This window comes from Grampus griseus (genome assembly GCF_964374135.1).
Source record: "Grampus griseus genome assembly, chromosome: 16".
NCBI lineage: Eukaryota > Metazoa > Chordata > Mammalia > Artiodactyla > Delphinidae > Grampus > Grampus griseus.
The window spans coordinates 14,184,230-14,206,541 of record NC_139010.1 but is presented as its reverse complement, the minus strand read 5'-3'; the positions used below and the strand labels follow the sequence as shown (position 1 = coordinate 14,206,541).

The 22,312-nt window shown below is 40.6% G+C and overlaps 1 protein-coding gene across 2 annotated transcripts in view; it reads right to left on the bottom strand.

Moving 5' to 3' along the window:
- The window catches only part of PHYHIPL (phytanoyl-CoA 2-hydroxylase interacting protein like), a gene marked incomplete at its 3' end in the record, with an annotated part of 91,455 nt that extends 69,682 nt beyond the window's left edge, over window positions 1-21,773 (bottom strand). Inside the window, exon 1 of one of the 2 annotated variants that reach the window (XM_082674161.1) lies at window positions 21,518-21,773. In XM_082674161.1, the coding sequence (XP_082530287.1) occupies window positions 21,518-21,641 (124 nt within the window). In that variant the 5' untranslated portion in view covers window positions 21,642-21,773. The remainder of the gene's footprint in view (window positions 1-21,517) is intronic. The other variant, XM_082674160.1, reaches the window with a different exon arrangement.
- Between the last annotated feature and the right edge of the window lie 539 nt (window positions 21,774-22,312).

The following is a 22,312-nucleotide window of genomic DNA, read 5'->3' as shown; positions in this document are numbered from 1 at the left end:
CTTTCCACCCGGCCCAGCCTTCCCGCCTTTCGAGGGGCGGGACTAACGGTCCCAAGACTGATGCAACCGGCACCGGATATTGCCACGATACCCGAAGAGACCACCAAATAAAGAATAACCTGCACCCTCCCGGATTCACCATACCCCTTTCCCTTCTTCCCCTATAAATTCTGCCCAAACCCTCGCCCGGGCGTGACTTCTCTGGCCCCTTTCTCTCGGACCAGTGAACCTCGCCCGGGAGCGTTCCCAAATAAAGCTTGTTTAAAAGCTCTCCCCCGTTTCTTGGTGCCATTCCTTACATTTGGTGCTGAAACCCGGGAAGGGTACCAAGCCCCGCGGGTTACCGTGCGGGCCGCTCCTCCCCTCCCCCGGGAGACAACCAGGGGACCTCTACTCATCCACCCGATCTGGCAGAAAACGGGTTAAGTCCCCCTCCATTGTTCCCTCCGACCCTCAGAGTCCCTGCCCACCGGACTCCCTGTCCTTAATCGCGGCCGCGTCAGGGACTCCTCCATCCTCTCTCCGGGCCTCGGGCAACTGTGGAGACGTCCCAATCGCCTGACCGCCCTCCGACCTGCCGTGAATTGAAGACTGAGACCAGGGACGCCTCTCTCCCTCTCGATTCACTCAGGGACAGACTGGGGTCATGGGAACCTCACAATCGAAACCAGATCCTAAGACGCCCCTGGGGTGTCTCCTAGCCAATTTTACAGCCCTCGGGTTCTCCCAAGATCTCCGTCGCCGACGGCTTATTTTCTATTCCACTGTGGCCTGGCCACAATATCCTCTAGACAATCAATCCAAATGGCCTCCTGAAGGGACTTTCGATTTTAACATCCTCAGTGATCTAAATAATTACTGCCGCAGGACGGGCAAATGGTCTGAGGTCCCCTATGTCCAGGCCTTCTGGTATTTACGCTCCCGTCCTTCCCTCTGCGTCGATTGTTCCACTTCCCAGATCCTTCTTGCCAAACAGACATCTCCTACATCCAAGCCCCTAATTTCCTTTGACGATGACCCCTCTCCACTAGCCGACCCACCCGAATCTCTCGCCTCTCCCCGCTCCAGAGCTCCTCTCTAACCTCCACCCTACCCTGAAGCGGTCCCTCCTCTTCCCGAACCCGCTCCGGCCCCTCCAACCGCTCCCCCGCCTCCCTCAATGGTTTCTCCTCCCACGCCCCTTGCTTCGCCAATTAGTGCCCATACACGCTCTCACGATTCCCAAGATCCAAATCTTCTCTGCCCTCTGAGGGAGGTAGCAGGAGCGGAAGGATTAGTTAGAGTTCATATTCCCTTTTCCCTCCAAGATCTCTCTCAAATAGAAAAGCGATTAGGCTCCTTTTCTGCTGACTCCTCCCGCTACATCAAAGAATTTCGCTACCTCTCTCAAGCTTACGATCTAACCTGGCACGATATCTTTGTGATCCTATCAGCTACTCTGACCCCTGAAGAGAGGGAAAGAATTCAAACTGCTGCCCGAAACCATGCAGATCAGATTCACCTTACCGACAACTCCATGCCTGTCGGAGCGACTGCCGTACCTGGCACCGATCCAGGCTGGACTTATCAGGATGGCCAAGATGGCCGTCGTAAACGCGACCTCATGATCCAATGCCTCCTGGCTGGCATGCAGGCTGCCGCTCATAAGGTAGTCCATTTTGAAAAACTAAAAGAGATAACCCAAGAACCTAACGAAAATCCAGCTATCTTTCTCAATCGCCTTACAGAGGCCTTAACTCTCTACACCCAGCTGGATCCCGACACCCTGGCAGGGGCAACGGTCCTAGCCACCCATTTTATTACCCAGTCAGCCCCGGACATCCAAAAGAAATTAAAACGGGCAGAAGACGGCCCTCAAACCCCTATTCGAGATCTGGTAAAGATGGCCTTTAAAGTCTATAATGGCCGTGAGGATTTGGCAGAATCCAGCCGACAGGCTCGGATGCATCAAAAGGTGGCCCTCCAAACCCAAGCTCTTGTAGCCGCCCTAAGGCCGGCCATCTCCCATGGATCACAGCATCCACGGGGTCCGCAAAAGGCAACCCCGCCAGGGGCCTGCTTCAAATGCGGAAAAGAAGGCCACTGGGCTCGCCAATGTCCCAATCCCCTACCTCCTTCTAAGCCCTGTCCCAGCTGCGGGCTAACGGGCCACTGGAAGAGTGACTGCCCTATGACTGGCCCTCCCTCAGCGTCTCCACGCGGGGGGCAGGCCGACCAAACGGCATTACCACTCGAACTGCTGGGATTGGCTGACGACTGACGGTGCCCGGACTCGAAGACCCCCATCACCCTCGCCGAGCCCAGGGTAACGCTACAGGGAGCGGGTAAGTCCATCTCATTTCTGGTGGACACGGGGGCTACCTATTCGGTCCTGCCTACTTACTCCGGGCCAGTTTCTCCTTCCCAGATCTCAGTCATGGGTATTGATGGCAAACCATCCTTCTCACTCCAGACTGGCCCACTCCCATGTCATATCGAAGGACTCCCTTTTACTCATTCCTTCTTAGTCATACCATCCTGCCCAGTTCCCTTGCTAGGCCGAGATGTCCTTTTCCACTTAGGGGCCTCCCTCCATCTGGTTAGACTTGACCCTAAGGTCCCCTCCTCCCAACTCCTGCTTCTTCTCGGTCTGTCTCTAGAACCCTCCCCCTCCTATCCCCCTCTTCCAATCACACCGAACCCAATCAATCCCCAAGTCTGGGAAACTTCTAAGCCCATAATAGCAACACACCATTCCCCCGCCCTCATCCGCCTAAAGGACCCCTCCAAATTTCCATCAAGACCCCAATTGCCCAGCTCTGAGACTCACCTTAGAGGCCTACAACCTATTATCACCAGACTCCTAAACCAGGGACTCCTTATCCCCACTGACTATCCCTGCAACACCCCCATCCTGCCTGTCCGCAAGGCCTCTGGAGATTATCGCCTGGTCCAGGACCTCCGACTAATCAATGAGGCCGTAATTCCTCTCCACCCAGTAATACCAAACCCATACACCTTGCTCTCCCATATCCCCCCATCCACAACCAACTTTACGGTTCTGGATCTCAAAGATGCCTTTTTCACTATCCCCCTACATCCCGACTCCTATTTCCTCTTCGCCTTTACCCAGACGGATCCGGATACTCATACTTCCAGTCAGCTCACTTGGACAGTTCTTCCCCAGGGCTTCCGTGACAGTCCTCACCTCTTCGGTCAGGCGCTGGCACGGGACCTCACTTCCTGCTCCCTTACCCCCAGCACACTCCTTCAATATGTAGATGACCTCCTCCTTTGTAGCCCGTCTCTCAGCCTCTCAAGACAACACACTGCAGATCTCCTTAATTACCTTGGCTCTCGCGGTTATCGGGTCTCCCCAACCAAGGCTGTTATCTGTATCTTCTGTAACCTACCTGGGGCTCCACCTTACCCCTACCACAAAAGGTCTAACAGCCGATCGCACCCGGATTATCCGTGAACTCCAGCCTCCAGAAACAGCAGAACAAATTCTCTCCTTTTTGGGCCTTATAGGATTTTTCCCTAACTTTGCTCTCCTTGCTAAACCCTGATATCTAGCCGCTAAAGAAACCCCTCAAGGACCCCTCATCTCTCCTTCCGCCGTTCGACAGGCCTTTCTCACCCTCCGTAACGTTCTGATATCTTCTCCTCCCCTTTCTCTGCCCAACCCAAACCAACCTTTTCACCTTTTTGTGGATGAATGGGCTGGAATAGCCACTGGACTCCTTGCCCAGCCTGTAGGGCCTTCCTACCGCCCTGTGGCTAACCTCTCTAAACAGCTAGACCCAACCATTCGGGGATGGCAACCATGCCTTCGGGCCCTAGCAGCAGCAGCCAAACTGACCAAACAAACACTCAAACTGACTTTGGCCCACCCACGAACCGTGTTTTCCTCCCACCGGCTGGTTGACCTCCTAGGCCACAAGTCTCTCTCCCTCCTGGGCCCCTCCCGCATCCAGGAGTTCCACCTACTATTCATTGAAAACCCAGCTGTTTCTCTTGATCTCTCCCCTCACCTGACTGAACCCGGCTTCCCTCCTGCCTATCTCTGGCACCAGGGGTTTTCCATCCCATTCCTGCCCTCATGTCATAGAAGCCTTCAAATCACTGAGAGAGGGACTCTTTGACACCCCTCTTTCAAACCCGGACCGCACCCTCCTCGTAGATGGCAGCTCAATACTCGGTGCTGACAGACGCTGACGGGCAGCCTATGCAGTGGTAACTATCTCACCTATTATCGAGGCTAACAGCCTCCCAGAAGGGACAACCTCTCAAAGGGCTGAACTGATAGCACTAACGCGGGCCCTCGACCTCTCTAAGGGCCAAAGGGCCATCTTTCTCCCTATGGTCGCAGGCATTTCCCTCGCCTCCTCTCTCGTTGCTGCGTGCATCGGGGGAGGAGCCCTAACACACAGTGTACCTAGAACAGAAACTCCAGCTAGCCATTGAGGCTTCTGCCACCTCCATCACCTCCCTCCAGCGCCAGATCACCTCAGTAGGCGAGTTACCCTCCAAAATCGACGAGCCCTGGATCTCCTGACGGCCGACAAAGGAGGTACCTGCCTCTTCCTACGGGAGGAATGCTGCTATTACATCAATGAAACAGGACTCGTTTAAGACAACGTAAACGCCCTCCATCGCTTAAGAGCAGAACTCCAACGCAAACACCAACAGTCCGCCTCCCCAATTCCCGATTGGTGGCGATCCACCCTCTATACCTGGCTAACACCAATCTTAGGCCCCTTAATTCTCATCTGTATCTTGTTCATGCTTGCTCCCTGCTTTCTTAGGTTCCTTCGCAGGCGCATGGAGGAAGTCTTTCGGGTGGCCACAAACTAAATGCTCCTCGGCCCTTACACCTTGCTTCCTACAGAACCCCCCACTGGTCTCCCTTAAGCCTCGGACCTCTGGTCGCCCGACTCCCCTTTCAACGCCCCCATTCAGCAAGAAGTAGCCATATATCAGAACGCCGCCCCATTACACCAAAGATGTCGGGATGTAAGGCCAACTGGCCCGAGGCAGGGGAATGCAATCAGACTCACAGGTTGCATCAGACCGAAACTTTCCAGACCACCCAGTTCCAGGAACTGACCTGGGGACTTTCCACCCGGCCCAGCCTTCCCACCTTTCGAGGGGCGGGACTAACAGTCCCAAGACTGATGCAACCGGCACCGGATATTGCCACGATACCCGAAGAGACCACCAAATAAGGAATAACCTGCGCCCTCCTGGATTCACCACACCCCTTTCCCTTCTTGCCCTTTCCCTTCTTCCCCTATAAATTCTGCCCAAACCCTCGCCCGGGCGCGACTTCTCTGGCCCCTTTCTCTCGGACCAGTGAACCTCGCCTGGGAGCATTCCCAAATAAAGCTTGTTTAAGCTCTCCCCCGTTTCTTGGTGCCGTTCCTTACAAATACCATATGGTATCACTTATATGTGGAATCTAAAATATGACACAAATAAACTTATCTGTGAAACAGAAACAGACTCACACATATAGAGAACAGACTTGTGGTTGCCAAGGGGGAGAGTGGGTGGGAGGAATGATGGATTGGGCATTTGGGATTAGCAGATGCAAAATATTATATACAGAATGGATAAACAACAAGGTCCTACTGTATAGCACAGGGAACTATATTCAATAAAACAATGATAAAGAATATTAGAAAGAATATATGTATATACATATACATATATATATAAAACTGAAGCACTTTGCGGTATACCAGAAACTAACACAACACTGTAAATCAACTATACTTCAATAAAATAAATTAAAACAAAACAAAAAAGAAATCTAAGACAATAAAAATAAAGGAAAGGTAATCTATATTCATAGATTGAAATAATTAACTTTGTTAAAAGGTTCACACTACCCAAAGCAATCTGCAGATTCAATGCATTCCCTATGAAAATATCAATGGCATTTTTCACAGAAATAGAAAAAAAACAGTCCTAAAATTTACATGGAACCACAAAAGAATTTGAGTAACCAAAGCAATCTTGAGAAAGAACAACAAAGCTGGAAGCATAATGCTCCCTGATTTCAAACCATATAACAAAGCTATAGAGATCAAAACAGTATGATATTGAGCATAATAAGACACAGATCAATCGAACAGCATACAGAGCCCAGAAATAAACACATGCATATACTGTCAATTAATTTATGACAAAGGGGCCAACAATATACAATCAGAAAAAGACAGTGTCTTCCATAAATGCTGTTGGCAAAATGGACAGCCTAAACTACTATCTTTAACCATACATAAAAATTAACTCAGAATGGATTAATGACTTGAATGTAAGACCTGAAACCCTAACACTTTACAAGAAAACATAGGCTGTAAGCACCTTGAGAGCCATCTTGACAAGGATTTTTTTGATTTGGTAATGGAGGCAAAAATAAATAAGCAGGACTACATCAAACTAAAAAGCTTCTGGGAATTCCTTGGTGGTCCAGTGGTTAGGACTCCACGCTTTCACTGCCAAGGGCCTGGGTTCAATCCCTGGTCGGGGAGCTAAGATCCCACAAGCCATGCAGAGCATCCAAAAATAAATAAATAAATAAATAAACAAAAGCTTCTTCACAGCAAAGAAAACTATCAACAAAATGAAAAACACACCTGTACTGAATGGGAGATAAAACCTGCAAATCATATATTTGATAAGGTATCTGATAAAATATATAAAAAACTCACAAAGTTCAATAGCAGAACAATAAACAATACCAATTAAAAATGGGCAGATAGTCTCAATAGGCATTTTTCTAAAGACATACAAATAACCAAGAGATACATGAAAAGATACTCAATATTACAATTCATCAGGGAAATGCAAATCAAAACCATAATGAGATATTGCCTCACATCTGTCAGAATGGTTATTATCAAAAAGACAAGAAATAACACAGGTTTGTGAGGATGTGGAGAAAAGGGAGCTCTTGGGCACTGTTTGTAGGAATGCAAATTGGTGTAACCACTATGGAAACAGTACTGAGACTCCTCAAAAATTAAAAATAGAAGTACCATATGATCCAGCAATTCCATTTCTGAGAATTTATCTGAAGAAAACAAAACCACTAATTCAAAGAGATAATGCATCACCATGTTCATTGCAGCATTATTTACAATATTCAACACATGGAAACAACCTAAATGTCCATCAATGGATGAGTGGATAAAGAAAATGTGTGTACACACAGACACACGGTAGAATATTATTCAGCCATAAAAAAATGAAATCTTGCCATTTGCATCAACATAGATGGATTATGAGGGCATTATGCTTAGTGAAGTAGATCTGATAGAAAACAACAAATACTACATCTCACTTTTATGTGGAATCTAAAAATACAAAAACAAAAAGCAAACAAACAAAAAACTGACTGTAGTTAATACTCTATTGCATATTTGAAAGTAGCTAGATCAGGACTTCCAAGGTGGGCCAGTGGTAAAGAATCCGTCTTACAATGCAGGGATGCAGGTTCAATCCCTGGTCAGGGAACTAAGATCCCACATGCTGCCAGGCAACTAAGCCTGTGTGCCACAACTACTGAGCTTGTGCTCCTCAACTAGAGAGCCTGCATGCCACAAACTACAGAGCCCACGCACTCTGGAACCTGGGCGACACAACTACAGAGCCCACGCACCCTGGAGCCCACAGGCCACAACTAGAGAGAGAGAAAAGAAAAAAAAAAACAACCCGTACACCATAACTAGAGAGAAGCCCACGCACCGCAACAAAGAGCCCGCACCGCAATGAAAGATCCCGCATGCCTCAGTGAAGATCCCACATGCTGCAACTAAGACCAGATGCAGTAAAAAATAAATATAATAAATAATATGATAAAATCTAAAAAGCAAAAGAAAGTAGCTAGATCTTGAAAGTTCTCATCACGAGAAAAAAATTATAACTAAGTATGGTGATGGATGTTAACTGGACTTATTTTGTGATCATTTTCCAATATATACAAATATTAAATCATTACATTGTATTCCTGAAACTAATATAATGTTATGTCAACTATACCTCTATAAAATACATTTAAGGAATGTTTTTGATGGTAAAGAATACTTAATTATGTTATGTAATCTTAATATCCACCTTTGAACATTGAGTGGATTTATACAGATATACCTTGCTATATAAAGCAAGATGTGTAAAAACAGAATATAATAAAAATTCACTCTTAAAACTTTTTTTGATCCCGTACTCCTATACAAAAAAGCGCTGAGAGTGTACTCATAAGTGCAGGTATTTCTTCATAAATTATACACAAATACTACTGTACGAAATATACAGTCATCCCTTGGTATCTGAAGGAGACTCATTCCAGGACCCACTGCAGATACCAAAATCCACAGATGCTGAAGTCCCAGAGTCAGCCCTCTGTATCCGAGGTTTCACATCTGGGATTCAACCAACTGTGGATGGTATAGAACTGTAGTATTCATTGAAAAAAATCTGTGTATAAGTGGACCTGTGTAGTTCAAACCTGAGTTGTTCAAGGGTCAACCGTATTACAAACATTAAAGATTAAGGACAAAATAGAAATTTAAAATAATAAAATACATATTTAAAAATTTTTATTACTAAAGTATATGAGTATTGTGTTATTTTGATAATCTGTTTTAATATTTTGTGACATAGCAATTCAAATGACAACCTCTAAACTTGACTTATTTTTTACCTGTTTTGAGGGCTGTCACATTTGCAAAAGATATCACACAAGAATGGGTACATCAGAATGGAGAAAGTGCATCAGTAGGTGCCTTACTAAATATTAATATTTTTTTTATTTCTCAATTCCATACACCAATCATATAAAGCCACCCCAGGCACATACAGTATAGATGACAGTTGGATATACCAAGTACTAATCTATATAAGTAAAATTAATCGAACTTATTTTTTCTTATATTAGATAAGATAAAAATAAATATTACTAGAACTTCTATTACTTTCTTCCATGGCCCAATTAATTATATGACCTCTAGCGTTCATACACAATATACCCATAGCATTTACACAACACTCTTGAAAGTCCTTACATTGTAGAAACAAACCATATAACTTTCCCATAAAAAGTAGCAGAGTATAACAGAAAAATGGAAGTAAGCCATTTGCAGACTCTTAATGATAATACAGGACTGTGAAAGTCATTTTAAAAGCAACTAAAGTAAATTTTGACACCATAATAAATTATGATACCTTATACTGTTAGTATAATAACATTAGTCAATGCAAAAATTTTACAAAACTACTTTTCAATTTAACAAAAACTATTCTGGGTAAAAATCCCTCTTCTCCTTTCTGCTTTCTTACATCATCACACTTCGCTTTCTTAGGAGTCATTTTTTAGTTAAAAACAATGTTTTTGACATTTCACAAGAGTTCTGTGTGCTCAAAGAAAAAAATTAAAGAAATGTTGATAGAAATGCTGGGCAAAAAACTTTGCAAACTCATAGGTAAATGATACAAATGCAGCATTCTAGAGTGTTTTTGAAATTTAACTATCAGCACAGTAACAATTTAGCTATCTTTGACATGGTCTATAAATAGATGAAGATAAAAATGTTATATCTTTGTATTTCCAATGTCTACTATTTACTTTCCCTCATAAAAATTCCAGAAATAATTTAAGAAAGCATAGTTTAAGACAATTTAGTTGGTATTACATCTCACTGCCATTTTGCCCTTCTGTCAAATTTTTCAGAAGGAAACAGAACACTAGAGAAACGGCAGCAAGCACTATTGTGGTTGATAAATGTGTTTTGTAAGTTTAGATTTCATATTTTGGATTTTCTTAAAGGACAGCATATCTGCATTTTAAAGTGTAATGAATATAAGTAAGTACACACACATACATTTTGTTTGTGCTAAATATCATCATGCATGTATCCAGGAAAATACATTTAATTTTTTTCATTAAAATATTAATACATCATAATGAAACTAAGTGGTCTTTGTATGTCAAAAAGTTTAAATAGTAATATATTAATACTAAAAGCAAAAAAACTGGTAAAAATATTTTTCAAATTACTGTGAAATCAGTGAAGAAAAAGTTCAGTGACTACTGACCTATATGAAGCTTTTAGAAATATTTGTGAAGCTCTTAAAAATATTTATATAAATGAAGATATACTTCTATAATACATAGTGCAGAATAAAAATTCTGGTAGAAGTGGCTAGATTGTATTGGAAACATTTTTCATTATTTCAACCTCAAATTTTATTACTGTAAATTTTATGATTACGACTTGAATGAATAAAGCTTTTAGCAAAACAAATAGTGCAAACAGCAAATTCCAGAATCACTGCCTTTTTAGTCATTAGGCTTTCCTGTTTTTATTTTTCTTTAATCACTAAAAATAACAACCAAAAAAGCATAGCAATCTCCAGGGAAATTAATATTGGACATACTGAACTGTACTAAAATATGTAAAAATAGGCTCAAATACGCAACCTTAGCACAGCTCGAAAAAGTTATACAAAAACTATATGTATTAAAATGGTAGGTTTACCTAAACTCATACCAAAAAATCTGCAAAGAACAAAAATTAAGTGAAAAAAGACAATGTCTTATTTAGGCTAGCATTCAATACATACCACAGCAAACATTAAATTTAGTAGGTTCGAAGTCAAAAGAAAATCTTGGAAATACAGGTTCAGTATGAAAGTTTTAGAAATAGCTTTGGTGAAGATTTTAGTTTCTGCAGGCTCAAGTGTTTACTTTATGCACTGTAGACTGTTGTCAAGGAGGGAAAAATGATTCCAGTGTATTTCCACAGTAAGCACAGAAAATCATATACTTAACTCTCTTTCCAGTGGACATAAGGGAGAGAAATCTATCAAGTATAGAGCTTAGGTCAATTGTATTTCCTCCATGTTAATTGCCCCAAATAACTACTCCCAAGCCAAATTTAATTATATAAAAGTAATTAATTTTCAAACGCTCCTTTTAGACACCACAAAAAAGGACACCAACATTTGAATTTATTCATTCTAATGAGCAGTTCAATAATTTGGCATGAGTCTAAAAGACTGACTAGAAGATGAAGGAAAAAACACTTGATAAAGGAGCAATAGAAAACAGCTGGAAAAGGACTACCAAATTCCATCTTTATCCTCAAACGCACTCCCTATGAGACATAGATAGATACTTCTAACAGCCTCCTGGATGTCTCCATCTAGGTATTCCACAAATATCTGAAACCTAGCTTGTCCAGAAAAGACTTTAATAGCTTGTTAACAAGGCTTCGCCTTCACATTCACTCCAACCAACAATTACTACTTTATTTACTGGCATCAAAATGTACCCAATCTCCCAATCTAGAAAATTTAGCCATCAACAACAACTCCTTTTTCACGTCTCACACTTCCAATTTAATCACAAAGTCAACAGATTTCTACTTCAAAAATGTTATTCAATTCCACCCCCAATTTTTATCTTCTTTTTCTCAACAATCCTATTATCTGTAACTGCCCTGTAAGTAGTTAGACTCCTGAGCTCAGTATCCCAGTTCATTCCTCAAATGAGTATATTTATTAAAACAAAATATGCAATATCTCTTCCTTACCTAAGAACTTCTTTGGTCGTGCTACCTACTGCAGTGGTTCTCCAAGTGTGGTCTCCGAATCACCAACATCAGCATCACCTGGAAACTTGTTAGAAATGCAAATTCTTGGGCTCCACCCCAGAACTAAAGGATCAGAAACTCTAGGGGGTGGGGCGGAGCAATCTGTTTTAAGAAGCGCTCTTGGTGATAAATGTTGAGATCCCATTGTTTAAGTTGGTTCTGACAAATTATTTATTTTTAACACAAAGGTGATTAAGATGTTCAGCAAGCATTATCATTTAACTTTCTTCTTAATTTTAGAACTATTTTGAAAACTGAATACAAATAGCATATATTAAATTGTGCTGTATCATGTGATTTGGGTTAAAGATCAAAATAAAATTTGCCTGCTACTTCAGTGCACGAAATGGCAGAATGTATAAAAAGGTTACGGCTCTGATCATGTTTCATGTTTGTTTTTTTAATTCAAATCAACAAGTATATACTCAAGTAAAACTTTGCAAACATTATGTGTTTGCATGCAGTATTCAATTAGTTGCAGGCAAGGCTCAGGTGCATCTCTTTGTCCCTTCAGCTCAACAGGACAAATTAAATAGAAGGGCTTATTATGAATTTTGTGTACTTGTTGATGTCTGTGATAAAGTTATTCTAAGTTTGGGTTATAGTTACACTTTTTTCCAGTATAGGTTATGAAATAATTACCTATAAAACTAGAAATGGATCCCTAGTTAAAAGCAGGAATGTTGAATAAATGTTAACATGGATGTATTGAGACTGATTTGGCTCAAGACGTCTCAAAGTCTTACTACTAATTAGTAACAGCTGATCTTTCAGCTAACATTTGGGAGCTCTCACCAAAGCTAAAACATGATGCCAAATTTCAATGACAGTCATCTGGTCAGTAGAATTTACATTGTAGTGATAAATTTTAAATGATAAATTTTCATTGGGTTTCATACGTCAAGGTTTGCAAACAAAGATACCATCTGCTTTCCAAAAGTTTGCTTTATGTCACTTCACTTTTACGAAATATCTACACTAGTACCTGTTTTTGCCAACCAAAAAAAATCCAAAGAGGATTTTTCCCTTCTACAAAAAGAGGCAAGAAGCAAAGAATAGCTTTCAGCGTTTGTTTTGCAGGGAGCCATTATTGAGGCAGTGTGCACCCCAAACCAGGAGAGCTGCATCGCCAAGTTCTCTCCCTGGGAACTACACTCTGAATCTCAGCATCAAGCCTCCAGAGCTCTGAACTGTGTCTGTGAGCATCTGTGCTTTATCTGGATTTATTTTGTGCATCATTAGCAAGATGTGTCCTAAGGTAACTGCTTCTTCACTTTACACCATTTTGGCTTACTAAAGCTTTCAGAAGAAAGCTCTACTTTTGGATATCGAGAGGAACCTGTAATGATACGGTCTTTGACAAGTTCCATAATTTTGAAAAAAGTGTGCCTGAAGTTATTGTAAATCTAGGAATTAAAATAAAATGTGCTCAGAACAAAGTCACCATATTACCCATGAACAACAGCATATATGATTGGAGAAAAATCTTATTAAATCCTGCATGACAGTGTAACAAATATGTTAAATTAGTAAACTTATCAAAAAACTGAAATAAATATTTGTACATGTCTAAAAATGCAGAGAATACAGTATATTCATCACATATGCTTGATTAATTCAAATACTGAAATTATATAAAATCTTTTCAATTTAACGGCATTAGAATGAATGTGGCAGATCTCTCCACTTACTTTTGTAGAAGTTTCTCAAACAGGTCAATTCAAGGATGCTAAAACAACACACAATGGACAAGACAATTTTAATGTCTACATCAGGTTTTTACACATCATCAACTAAACTCAGAATTGTTGAGACAACTCTATTAAGGGAAGCAGGTAAAATTTTTAAAATCTCAGGAGTGGTAGCTCCTATAAAAGCTGTTGTCAGCTTTCATTAGGTAGCAACTGTTTACTAATAAGGACTGGATATTAAGATACTTCAAAATAACTTTGCCTCATCACATACAGACTATCATTTAAATTGAACGATTTTTCTCCTTTTTTTTTTCTGAAGTTAGCTGTAATGTTACAGATAGAAAATTTCAAAATTCATTTTTTTTCACACCAAACTTAGGTAGGTGTCCTGAAGCAAGGTATAAATATTTCAAAAGAAATACTTTATTTATTCATTAAAAATCCCTTTTATAAATCTTTCAAATGTAAATAATAGGCACACTAATATGATTATATAGCTTTGTAACAAGTTGAAAAACTCAAACTGACAAAACAGTCACAAACGTTACCAAGCTTATAAATGCAGATAAAGTATCAGTAATGAAACTGATCCTTACAGTTAAGAGTCATCATCCAAGTAAATTAAATTAAGCTGTTCTGAAATTTTAAGAGATCAGTGCAAAAATATGAGCATTTAAAAATGTTGTCAATGAATATCTTAGAATATTATAAGATACATTATTTTTGCACTGAACAATGAAAAAATGAACTGATGGATGAATCAATTCTATCACTTCCCTCCAAAAGGATTTATTCAATTGGGACTTAATTTGATTCATTTTGGGGGAAAAAATCTTACTATTTCTCTAAAGTCTGAATCAATTTATTTTAAGAGTATCCTGAGAAGGCAAAATAAGTTTAAAAAAAAACATTACCATTTGCCACTACTTATCTGTATGAACCAGAATTTCCTAGGGACAATGCAATAAAAATAAAATTCAGAAATAAAGTGGATGCTGAGGCTGATATTAAATAACAATTTTCAAGTATAACCGCTAATTTTAATTTCTCACTTAATCGACTTAATTTGAAAAATGATGCATGTTTGAAATTCCAGGATAAATGTATACTTATAAAATGCTACTTTTACTTGTTAGAGTTTTGTAAAATGTGGTATTTTTGTTTTAAAAGGTTTTCTACAAATTAGAAATTTTGAAATCTACTAATAAGATTTCAAACTAGATAAATCCAAACTGTAGATCATGGCATAATCTAGCTAGCCCTAACTAGCGTTTAGTTTATTTTCTCACAAGTAACACTTCTTTCCTTCAGCAATACTAAATGCTGTGTATTCCTAGGACATACATGGTGTTATACCTTTATATACGCACTTACCCTGCCGGAAATGCCCTTATCTTGCTTCTAGAAATTTTTTACTTTACTTTTAATACCCAGAAAAAATGTTGCTTCTCTCTGTGAAGCCATCTGAGAGACTCAGGACAGAATTACCCACTTTTTCTTCTCTACTCTTATTTATTTTTTAACATCTTGATTGGAGTATAATTGCTTTACAGTGGGGTGTTAGTTTCTGCTTTATAACAAAGTAAATCACTTATACATCTACATGTGTCCCCATATCTCTTCCCTCTTGCATCTCCCTCCCTCTCACCCTCCCTATCCCACCCCTCTAGGTGGTCACAAAGCACAGAGCTTATCTCCCTGTGCTATGCGGCTGCTTCCTACTAGCTATCTATTTTACGTTTGGTAGTGTATATATGTCCATGCCACTCTCTCACTTTCTCCCAGCTTACCCTTCCCTCTCCCCGTATCCTCAAGTCCATTCTCTATAGGTAAGCATCTTTATTCCCATCTTGCCCCTAGGTCCTTCTGACCAATTTTTTTTTTCTTTTTAGATTCCATATATATGTGTTAGCATACAGTATTTGTTTTTCTCTTTCTGACTTACTTCACTCTGTATGACAGTCTCAAGGTCCATCCACCTCACTACAAATAACTCAGTTTCGTTCCTTTTTATGGCTGAATAATATTCCATTGTATATATGTACCACACCTTCTTTATCCATTCATCTGTTGATGGACACTTAGGTTGCTTCCATGTCCTGGCTATTGTAAATAGAGCTGCAATGAACATTGTGGTACATGACTCTTTTTGAATTATGGTTTTCTCAGGGTATATGCCCAGTAGTGGGATTGCTGGGTCGTATGGTAGTTCTATTTTTAGTTTTTTAAGGAACCTCCATACTGTTCTCCATAGTGGCTGTATCAATTTACATTCCCACCAACAGTGCAAGAGGGTTCCCTTTTCTCCACACCCTCTCCAGCATTTATTGTTTGTAGATTTTTTTATGATGGCCATTCTGACTGGTGTGTTATCTCATTGTAGTTTTTTTTTTTTTTTTTTTTTTGCAGTACTCAGGCCTCTCACTGTTGTGGTCTCTCCTGTTGCAGAGCACAGGCTCTGGACACGCTGGCTCAGCGGCCATGGCTCACGGGCCCAGCTGCTCCGCGGCATGTGGGATCTTCCCAGACCGGGGCACGAACCCACGTCCCCTGCATCGGCAGGCGGACTCTCAACCACTGCGCCACCAGGAAAGCCCCGTCACTTTTCATTTTGCTTGAAAATTCAATCAGTCACAAATTATTGGTAATTATTTTTAGATTTTTCTTATACCATTGCCACTCACTATCCTCCCATAGATAACAGGCTGAGGCTGCCTACTTTTCCTTGTTGAGACTCTTCAAATCTTCTAATACATTTTTGCTAGAAGTCCTCCCCCAATACTAATTTTACTTCTCAAATGTATGTGTATAAAATACAGTCTTCTTAATAAGACAGTTTAACTATTGTCTAGTAATAATAAAATACTTTAAACAGTTAAAAATGGGCAAATGCTTTACAGTAGTAAAGATAGAATTTCAATAATTTATAAATAATAAAAAGATTCTTTATAGAGAAAGTTAAAAGAAATGTAAAACAAATCCAAGAAAGAGGCAAATCCTATAAGGAGAACTTAAATTATACATTTAAGGGCAGAGAAGGAAAACCAAAAACTAGAAGGATCATGCTTACTGCAGTAACTGATGCAGCCGCTGTTATTACCATAGCCCAGGATAAAACATAAACGTCATCATGAAACTCTACTCACATAAGTTAAGGGAAAAATCAAGCTTAGGCCTAAAGAGAGGGAAACATCAGCAGCAATTTTTTTTTTTTTTAAAGTGACTTGGAAGTTGCCTAGATAGTGTTCTATAGAGTGAATTTCTAACTGGCTTACTTACCTAGGCAAGAATGTTACCACTTACAACGTATTGGTCATTCTACCACTGGAGGGAGCCTGGTCACATATCCTTTGATGTGACTTTTACTCTAAAAACTTCCTGGTCTCCTCTGGGAATGAATCAGAACCTCTACCAAGAATATAAATTCGTTTAACATAATGTGATGGTTTTCAAGCTTTTTGCTTGTTTCTTTTAGTTTTTCTTTTCTTTTTGTTTTGTTTCATACTCACTAATGAAAATTTACAGCATCTCTATAGTCAAATCAGGGTCAAAGAAATGAACCCGGAGGTCACATGTGTTGGTATAGATCTATACTTAGAAAAAAATCATAAAGAAAACAATTGATAAATCAAGAACAGAGAAGGGCTCTGATGCAAATACCTACCAAAGCAGGTATCAAGGTCACAAGGTACATGAAAAACAGCAAACAGTAGGTTCAAAATAGAAGCTGAAAATAGCTTTTAGGATTCATGCTGAGAAGGATATTACTGATGTGATAGAAAAATATAAGCAAAGGATAGAGTACTGTAACTGTGATTTTACTGTTCTTTTCAAATTCAGAATTTACAGTTTCCATTGACTACTCATGAAGTTGAAGTGACATAAGAAGGATTTACTATCTAAACAAAACACAACTGAAATTTTAAAAAAGATCTAAACATTGGCCAAAAAATAAGAATTAAAAAGCAGTTCAACTCAAGAAGGTATGTGAAGAATAACAGTCCATTAAAAATAATTATTATTCTCTATTTTGTTTCAAGAACTGTGAGAAATGGTATATAATACTTTACTGAATATCTCAGCAATCCTACAGGACTGACATTTTTATACCCATATTACATGAGAAAGCTTGAGGCTAAAAAATGGTTAAGTAATTTGCCTAAGATAACATATCTATCAAGAGTAAATATTGTATGAGAGGTCTGATTCTAAAATGGTATTACCACCATGCTATTTGCATGTCAGTGAGACTGAGTAATGCCTACCTTACATTTTTGTACTATGAAAGGTAATAATTAAGGCTATTTGTCCTAGATGTCTGCTTTAGAAAATATCTCCAAGAATTATCTAATATAGCGTTGTTACTAAGCACTCCTGTATTACCATTTGTTTCCAAAATTAAAATTTGTTTAATTCACACATCAATAAGCATAAAGAAGAACGTCTCAACTGATTTATAATTTAAACAAATATGATAGAGTCCAAATTCAAAGGAATTTATCTTTTAAAATATGTTAAAAAAGAGAAGACCTTTTCCCTTTTCTTCCGCAAACTACTGGTAGACAAAGACGGGGAAATGTCAGCTTCTGCCTGTGCAATTCCTTTAAAATGTGTTCCCTTGCTGACTAGCATCATACACTCCACAAACTGTATCTAGGCAGTCATAAAATGCCCGAATCATGGAAATAATACTTATTAAAGCTAGAAAGCATTGGGGGTGGATTCAATGCTATACAGCAAATTAACTTTGTATTTTCTTCTTTACTATTATAACAAGAGTTCAGGGAGCTTGGATGCATATAAAGCAACATAAAGATAAAGCTTTCCTTCTCGGCAAGGAAATAAAGCTTCAATATGTATATGCATGATGAGAAAAGATGAAGAGAAGTAACGTAGAATTCTATGTGTGGGGTCAGAGCTGTTTTGTCGTGTCACAGGTCAGTGAGGGTCTGAAGTATCTATGTGAAGAAACAAACTGGAAATAAGTTCCCATATTACTAATGCTTCCCAATGACAAATTAATGCTTTTTTCTTGGATTTTTTTTGAAAAGCCACAATTAAAGTACATCATATACACAACTTGAGGCTACTTCAGCACAGCAGAGGCAAATAACAGAAACACTCTTTTACTTACAACAGAGATTATAGAAACTACTAGATTTACAGCAGATCTTCAGAGATTTCCTAATAGAAGTTGATCCAGAATCCTCATGTTGAACTACAAGTAACATCTAGGCAGGGCCATGTATTAGCAACCAAAGCACACATGCCTAGGATAAAAGCACACATGAGATAATGTGTGTGTATAAGAACCCTCTTGCTTAATTAAAAAATCCAATTATATAACCACTTGGACTCTATTCCATATTCTTCAGAGACTATTAAATATTTTGAGGAACGATGAGAAAAAGAAGCATTGTGAATTGTTGCTAATAATGTAAATAGATTGTAAGAAAAAAGGCAAGTGACAGAAAAAAAAAACATAAAAGAGGAGATCCAGGGAAGCATAAGACATACAGTTATGTTTACCAGCAGCTACAGATCTTAGTTGATGCAATATGCAAAACATTATAAAATTAAAAATGTCTATCAGTGGAGAAGGTAAAAGGAAATGTTTATTAAACAATCATATGATACTTTCTCTTATTCTACTTTATTCCACTTCTAAGGAATTAATATTGCTCTAATTTTTCCCATCATCGGATTAATATTAGGGTAAAATAAAGTAAGTAAAGAGCAAACAAATCTATTTCTATAATAAAATTATGAAAGTATAGCACTTATTATGTACTTAAGCACATAATAGATCTACCACATACTAATTTTTCTATGTTATATATTTTCAACAGTAAAATAATGAGACCTGAGAGGGAGTGAAAGTAAGGGAGTGAAGGAAGCAAATGCATCTAGCTGAAAATTTCTCAATATAAAATTATGATAAATAAGATCTGGTTGAAAAACTTAATGCAGCATTTAAAAATTGTTCTGTAAAAATAACCATATCACCTTCTCTAAATTATTCCTATGACACCAACTTAACATTTTTGGATTTGACATAGAGTCACAAAATGAAAAGTTAGGCATTTAACAACATCTTTACACTAGCTATTTTCAAATTTTACACATCTTTTAATAGAAGAGTTAGCCCTCTGTATTTGTTGGCATAAGCTATTTTATAAAATGAAACCCTATTTAATTAATCTGTGTTGACTCAGAACTCTGCAAATAAGTATTAATTTTCATAGATACTGCCTAGTGCCAATACCCCCGCCATTAAATGTTACATAATTTGCTCATTTTGCAAGGATTAGTAATGTGAACTAAAACAACTAAAAAATATTACCAAAATAAAATAACTTCTACTCTAGGAGGAGAGACCATGGTAAATGCAGCACATTAATTTTTGTACTCTGCATTATTAACTCTGTAAAGGTCATTTTTAAAACTTTATTTTTCTTAGTATCTTTGAAACAGGTGGTAAATGCAATTTTAAGTATTGATTACTGGCTTCTGAGGAGCAACCATGAATTGCCCATTTCCAATAACTACAGTAATGAGCTTTTGATAAATCACTGAAGTAAATGAAAATAAAATCTGCCTTTATTTTATTAGATTCTGGTTTTCTGTCAAACCAGTCTAGGAAAATAAAAATATTTACAGTGATAACATTACAGAAAGTCATTTCACAAAAGTATAAACAAACCCATAGGACTACAGAACTTCCTATGTGCTATGTTAAAAATAATCTGTATAGTCTAATAATGTAACCTTATATATGGAATACCAAAACAATGAATCTTTTTAATGCCATAAATATGTGCACTTAATACTATGGTGACCAAAACAATTTAAGGATAAAGAAAATATAAGCAGCTTTTGCAAGAATATTTATTATCCATACTACACCTGTTTCAGAATTATTTAAAGAGACTCTGGCTTCAAAGAGCAATTAATCAAAGACCCACTGTCCTAAATTTGTTATTAAACGGAAACTCGGTGTTCGGTTGACCTAAACCGTACTGTATAGCAACGCCTAACCAAGTTATTACTATTTAAATGGACTGGAAACAAAACCTCTGCTCTCTACTTGGATTACATACTGATCAATTTTATGACCTTATTGTGAGTATATATCTACATAACCTTGGCTAAAAAACCATTGTAAAATCATCATCTCTATATACAGTTAAACATTAATTTCATGTATAGCCAAAACTGTTCAGGATCATCTTGACAACACATAAATTGTTTTTCCTTTGTCACATGTATAATTTTTACAATTATTAGGCCAATCAGTACGAATCAGATGAGTTCTTTACAAATGAAGTTTTTTTCCGCATTACTGAAATAGCACTGACTCTCCAACTAATACAGAAGCAGTGTGACTACCCGTGCTGCACGTAGTACCGGTTTCTCTCTTTAACGCTCAGACCGACGTTTAATCAGTGTCCTTCTTCAGGAGACTGCCAACTTTAACAACAGAATAAGCGGTATGATATCAAGACACAATGGCGAGTACTCGCCCCGTATTCTGAATCACGGCAGATGTACGAGGCCACTTCCTTCACAGATTTTTGACAGTTTCTGAATCACAGCCCCAAACGGCGAAGCTGGTGGCTGTCCGTGGTGCTGAAACGCACTCTTTTTCTGTCCCCTCACTGAAAAAACTGTCATCCCCATTCCATTTTGAGAGGATAAAAAGACTTCTAAATGTAGATGCTCGAAAAAGGAACTGTTAAGTTTCTGGTCAGAGACCGCTAACTAGTGTGTGTGCGGGGAGAGGCGGCGGGGCGAGCAGGCTGGAAACCCCTGAGGGCATCTCCCTTTCGACGCCGGGAGACCCAGGACTGCGGGACTGCGGCAAAGATCAAAAGCGCCGCGTCCCGGGCGGGAGCCGCGGGCGGGAACGGCGCCCTCGCGAGGGCAGCCCTCGGCCGGGGCCAGGCGGGCGAGGCCGGCGAGGGGCGCCGAGGCCGGGGACGACGGCGACTCTCCCCGCCAACGCGCGAGCCCCGGGGTGCTTTTGTTTTTGGGGTCTGAGGGGCGGGAGGGGTGGACGAAGGGGAGCCCCCACCGACATTCATATGCACAGGTGGGACAACAAAAGACCCTGCCGCCCGCGCAGGGGCGGCTGAGCCAGAGCGGCCGCGGTGCCTGGCCGTGGGCTCGACCCCCCCTCCTCACCGTCCCGGCCACTCTTACCGTCCCGGTCGCACAGCTGAATGGCCTCCAGGCTGAGGTTTTTGATCACCTCCTCACAGGGGCTGGTGGGGCTGCTAAGGGCATGATCCAGGCGCGGCACCTCCATTTTTCCAACCCCCTTCTCACGTCCGCCTGCTTCGTATCCAGGCTCTCTCCGCGGACCGTGTGAGAGAGAAGGGCGGGAAAGGGAAAGGGAGTGGCGGAGGAAGGGAGGAGGCCTGGGACGCGGCACCGAGGGGCCGAGGCGACGGCAGTGGCGGGAGCTCCACTGAGCGTGCGGCTCTGAGAAGCCGAGACAGTCCTGGCGCGAGAGCGGGAGGCGGCGCGCTCCCGGCGGGAAGAGGACGCGGCGCGCGGGGAACGTGAGGGAGAAGGCACGGGGCGCGCACGCGCGCGAGAGGACGCGGCCACCTGCTGGCGCGCGGCGCTCCCTGCCCCCCAACCCCTTGGCCTTCCGTGCGTACGCGGCCCGGGGGGCCCTCGCGCCTCGGCGCCAGCAACCCGGCGCGTGAGGCGTCGGACGGCTGAGCGCGCCGGAACGGCGGGCGTCGCGGGGCGTGGCGGAGGCGCCCGCTTGTCCCTCTTTGCTGGTGAGGGCGGTTCGGCGTTCCTTCCCTCCTCACAGTGTTAGTCGGAACCAGGTTGGCACTGCGGCGTCTGCACGAGGAGGTGAGAGTGAGCAGTTTGTTTGTTTATCAAGGATTGGAAGAATGAGGGTCCAGACCCTTTTATATAGGGTTTTGGAGCCAGCGGGCTGCCTTCGCCCCCTCAAGGTCC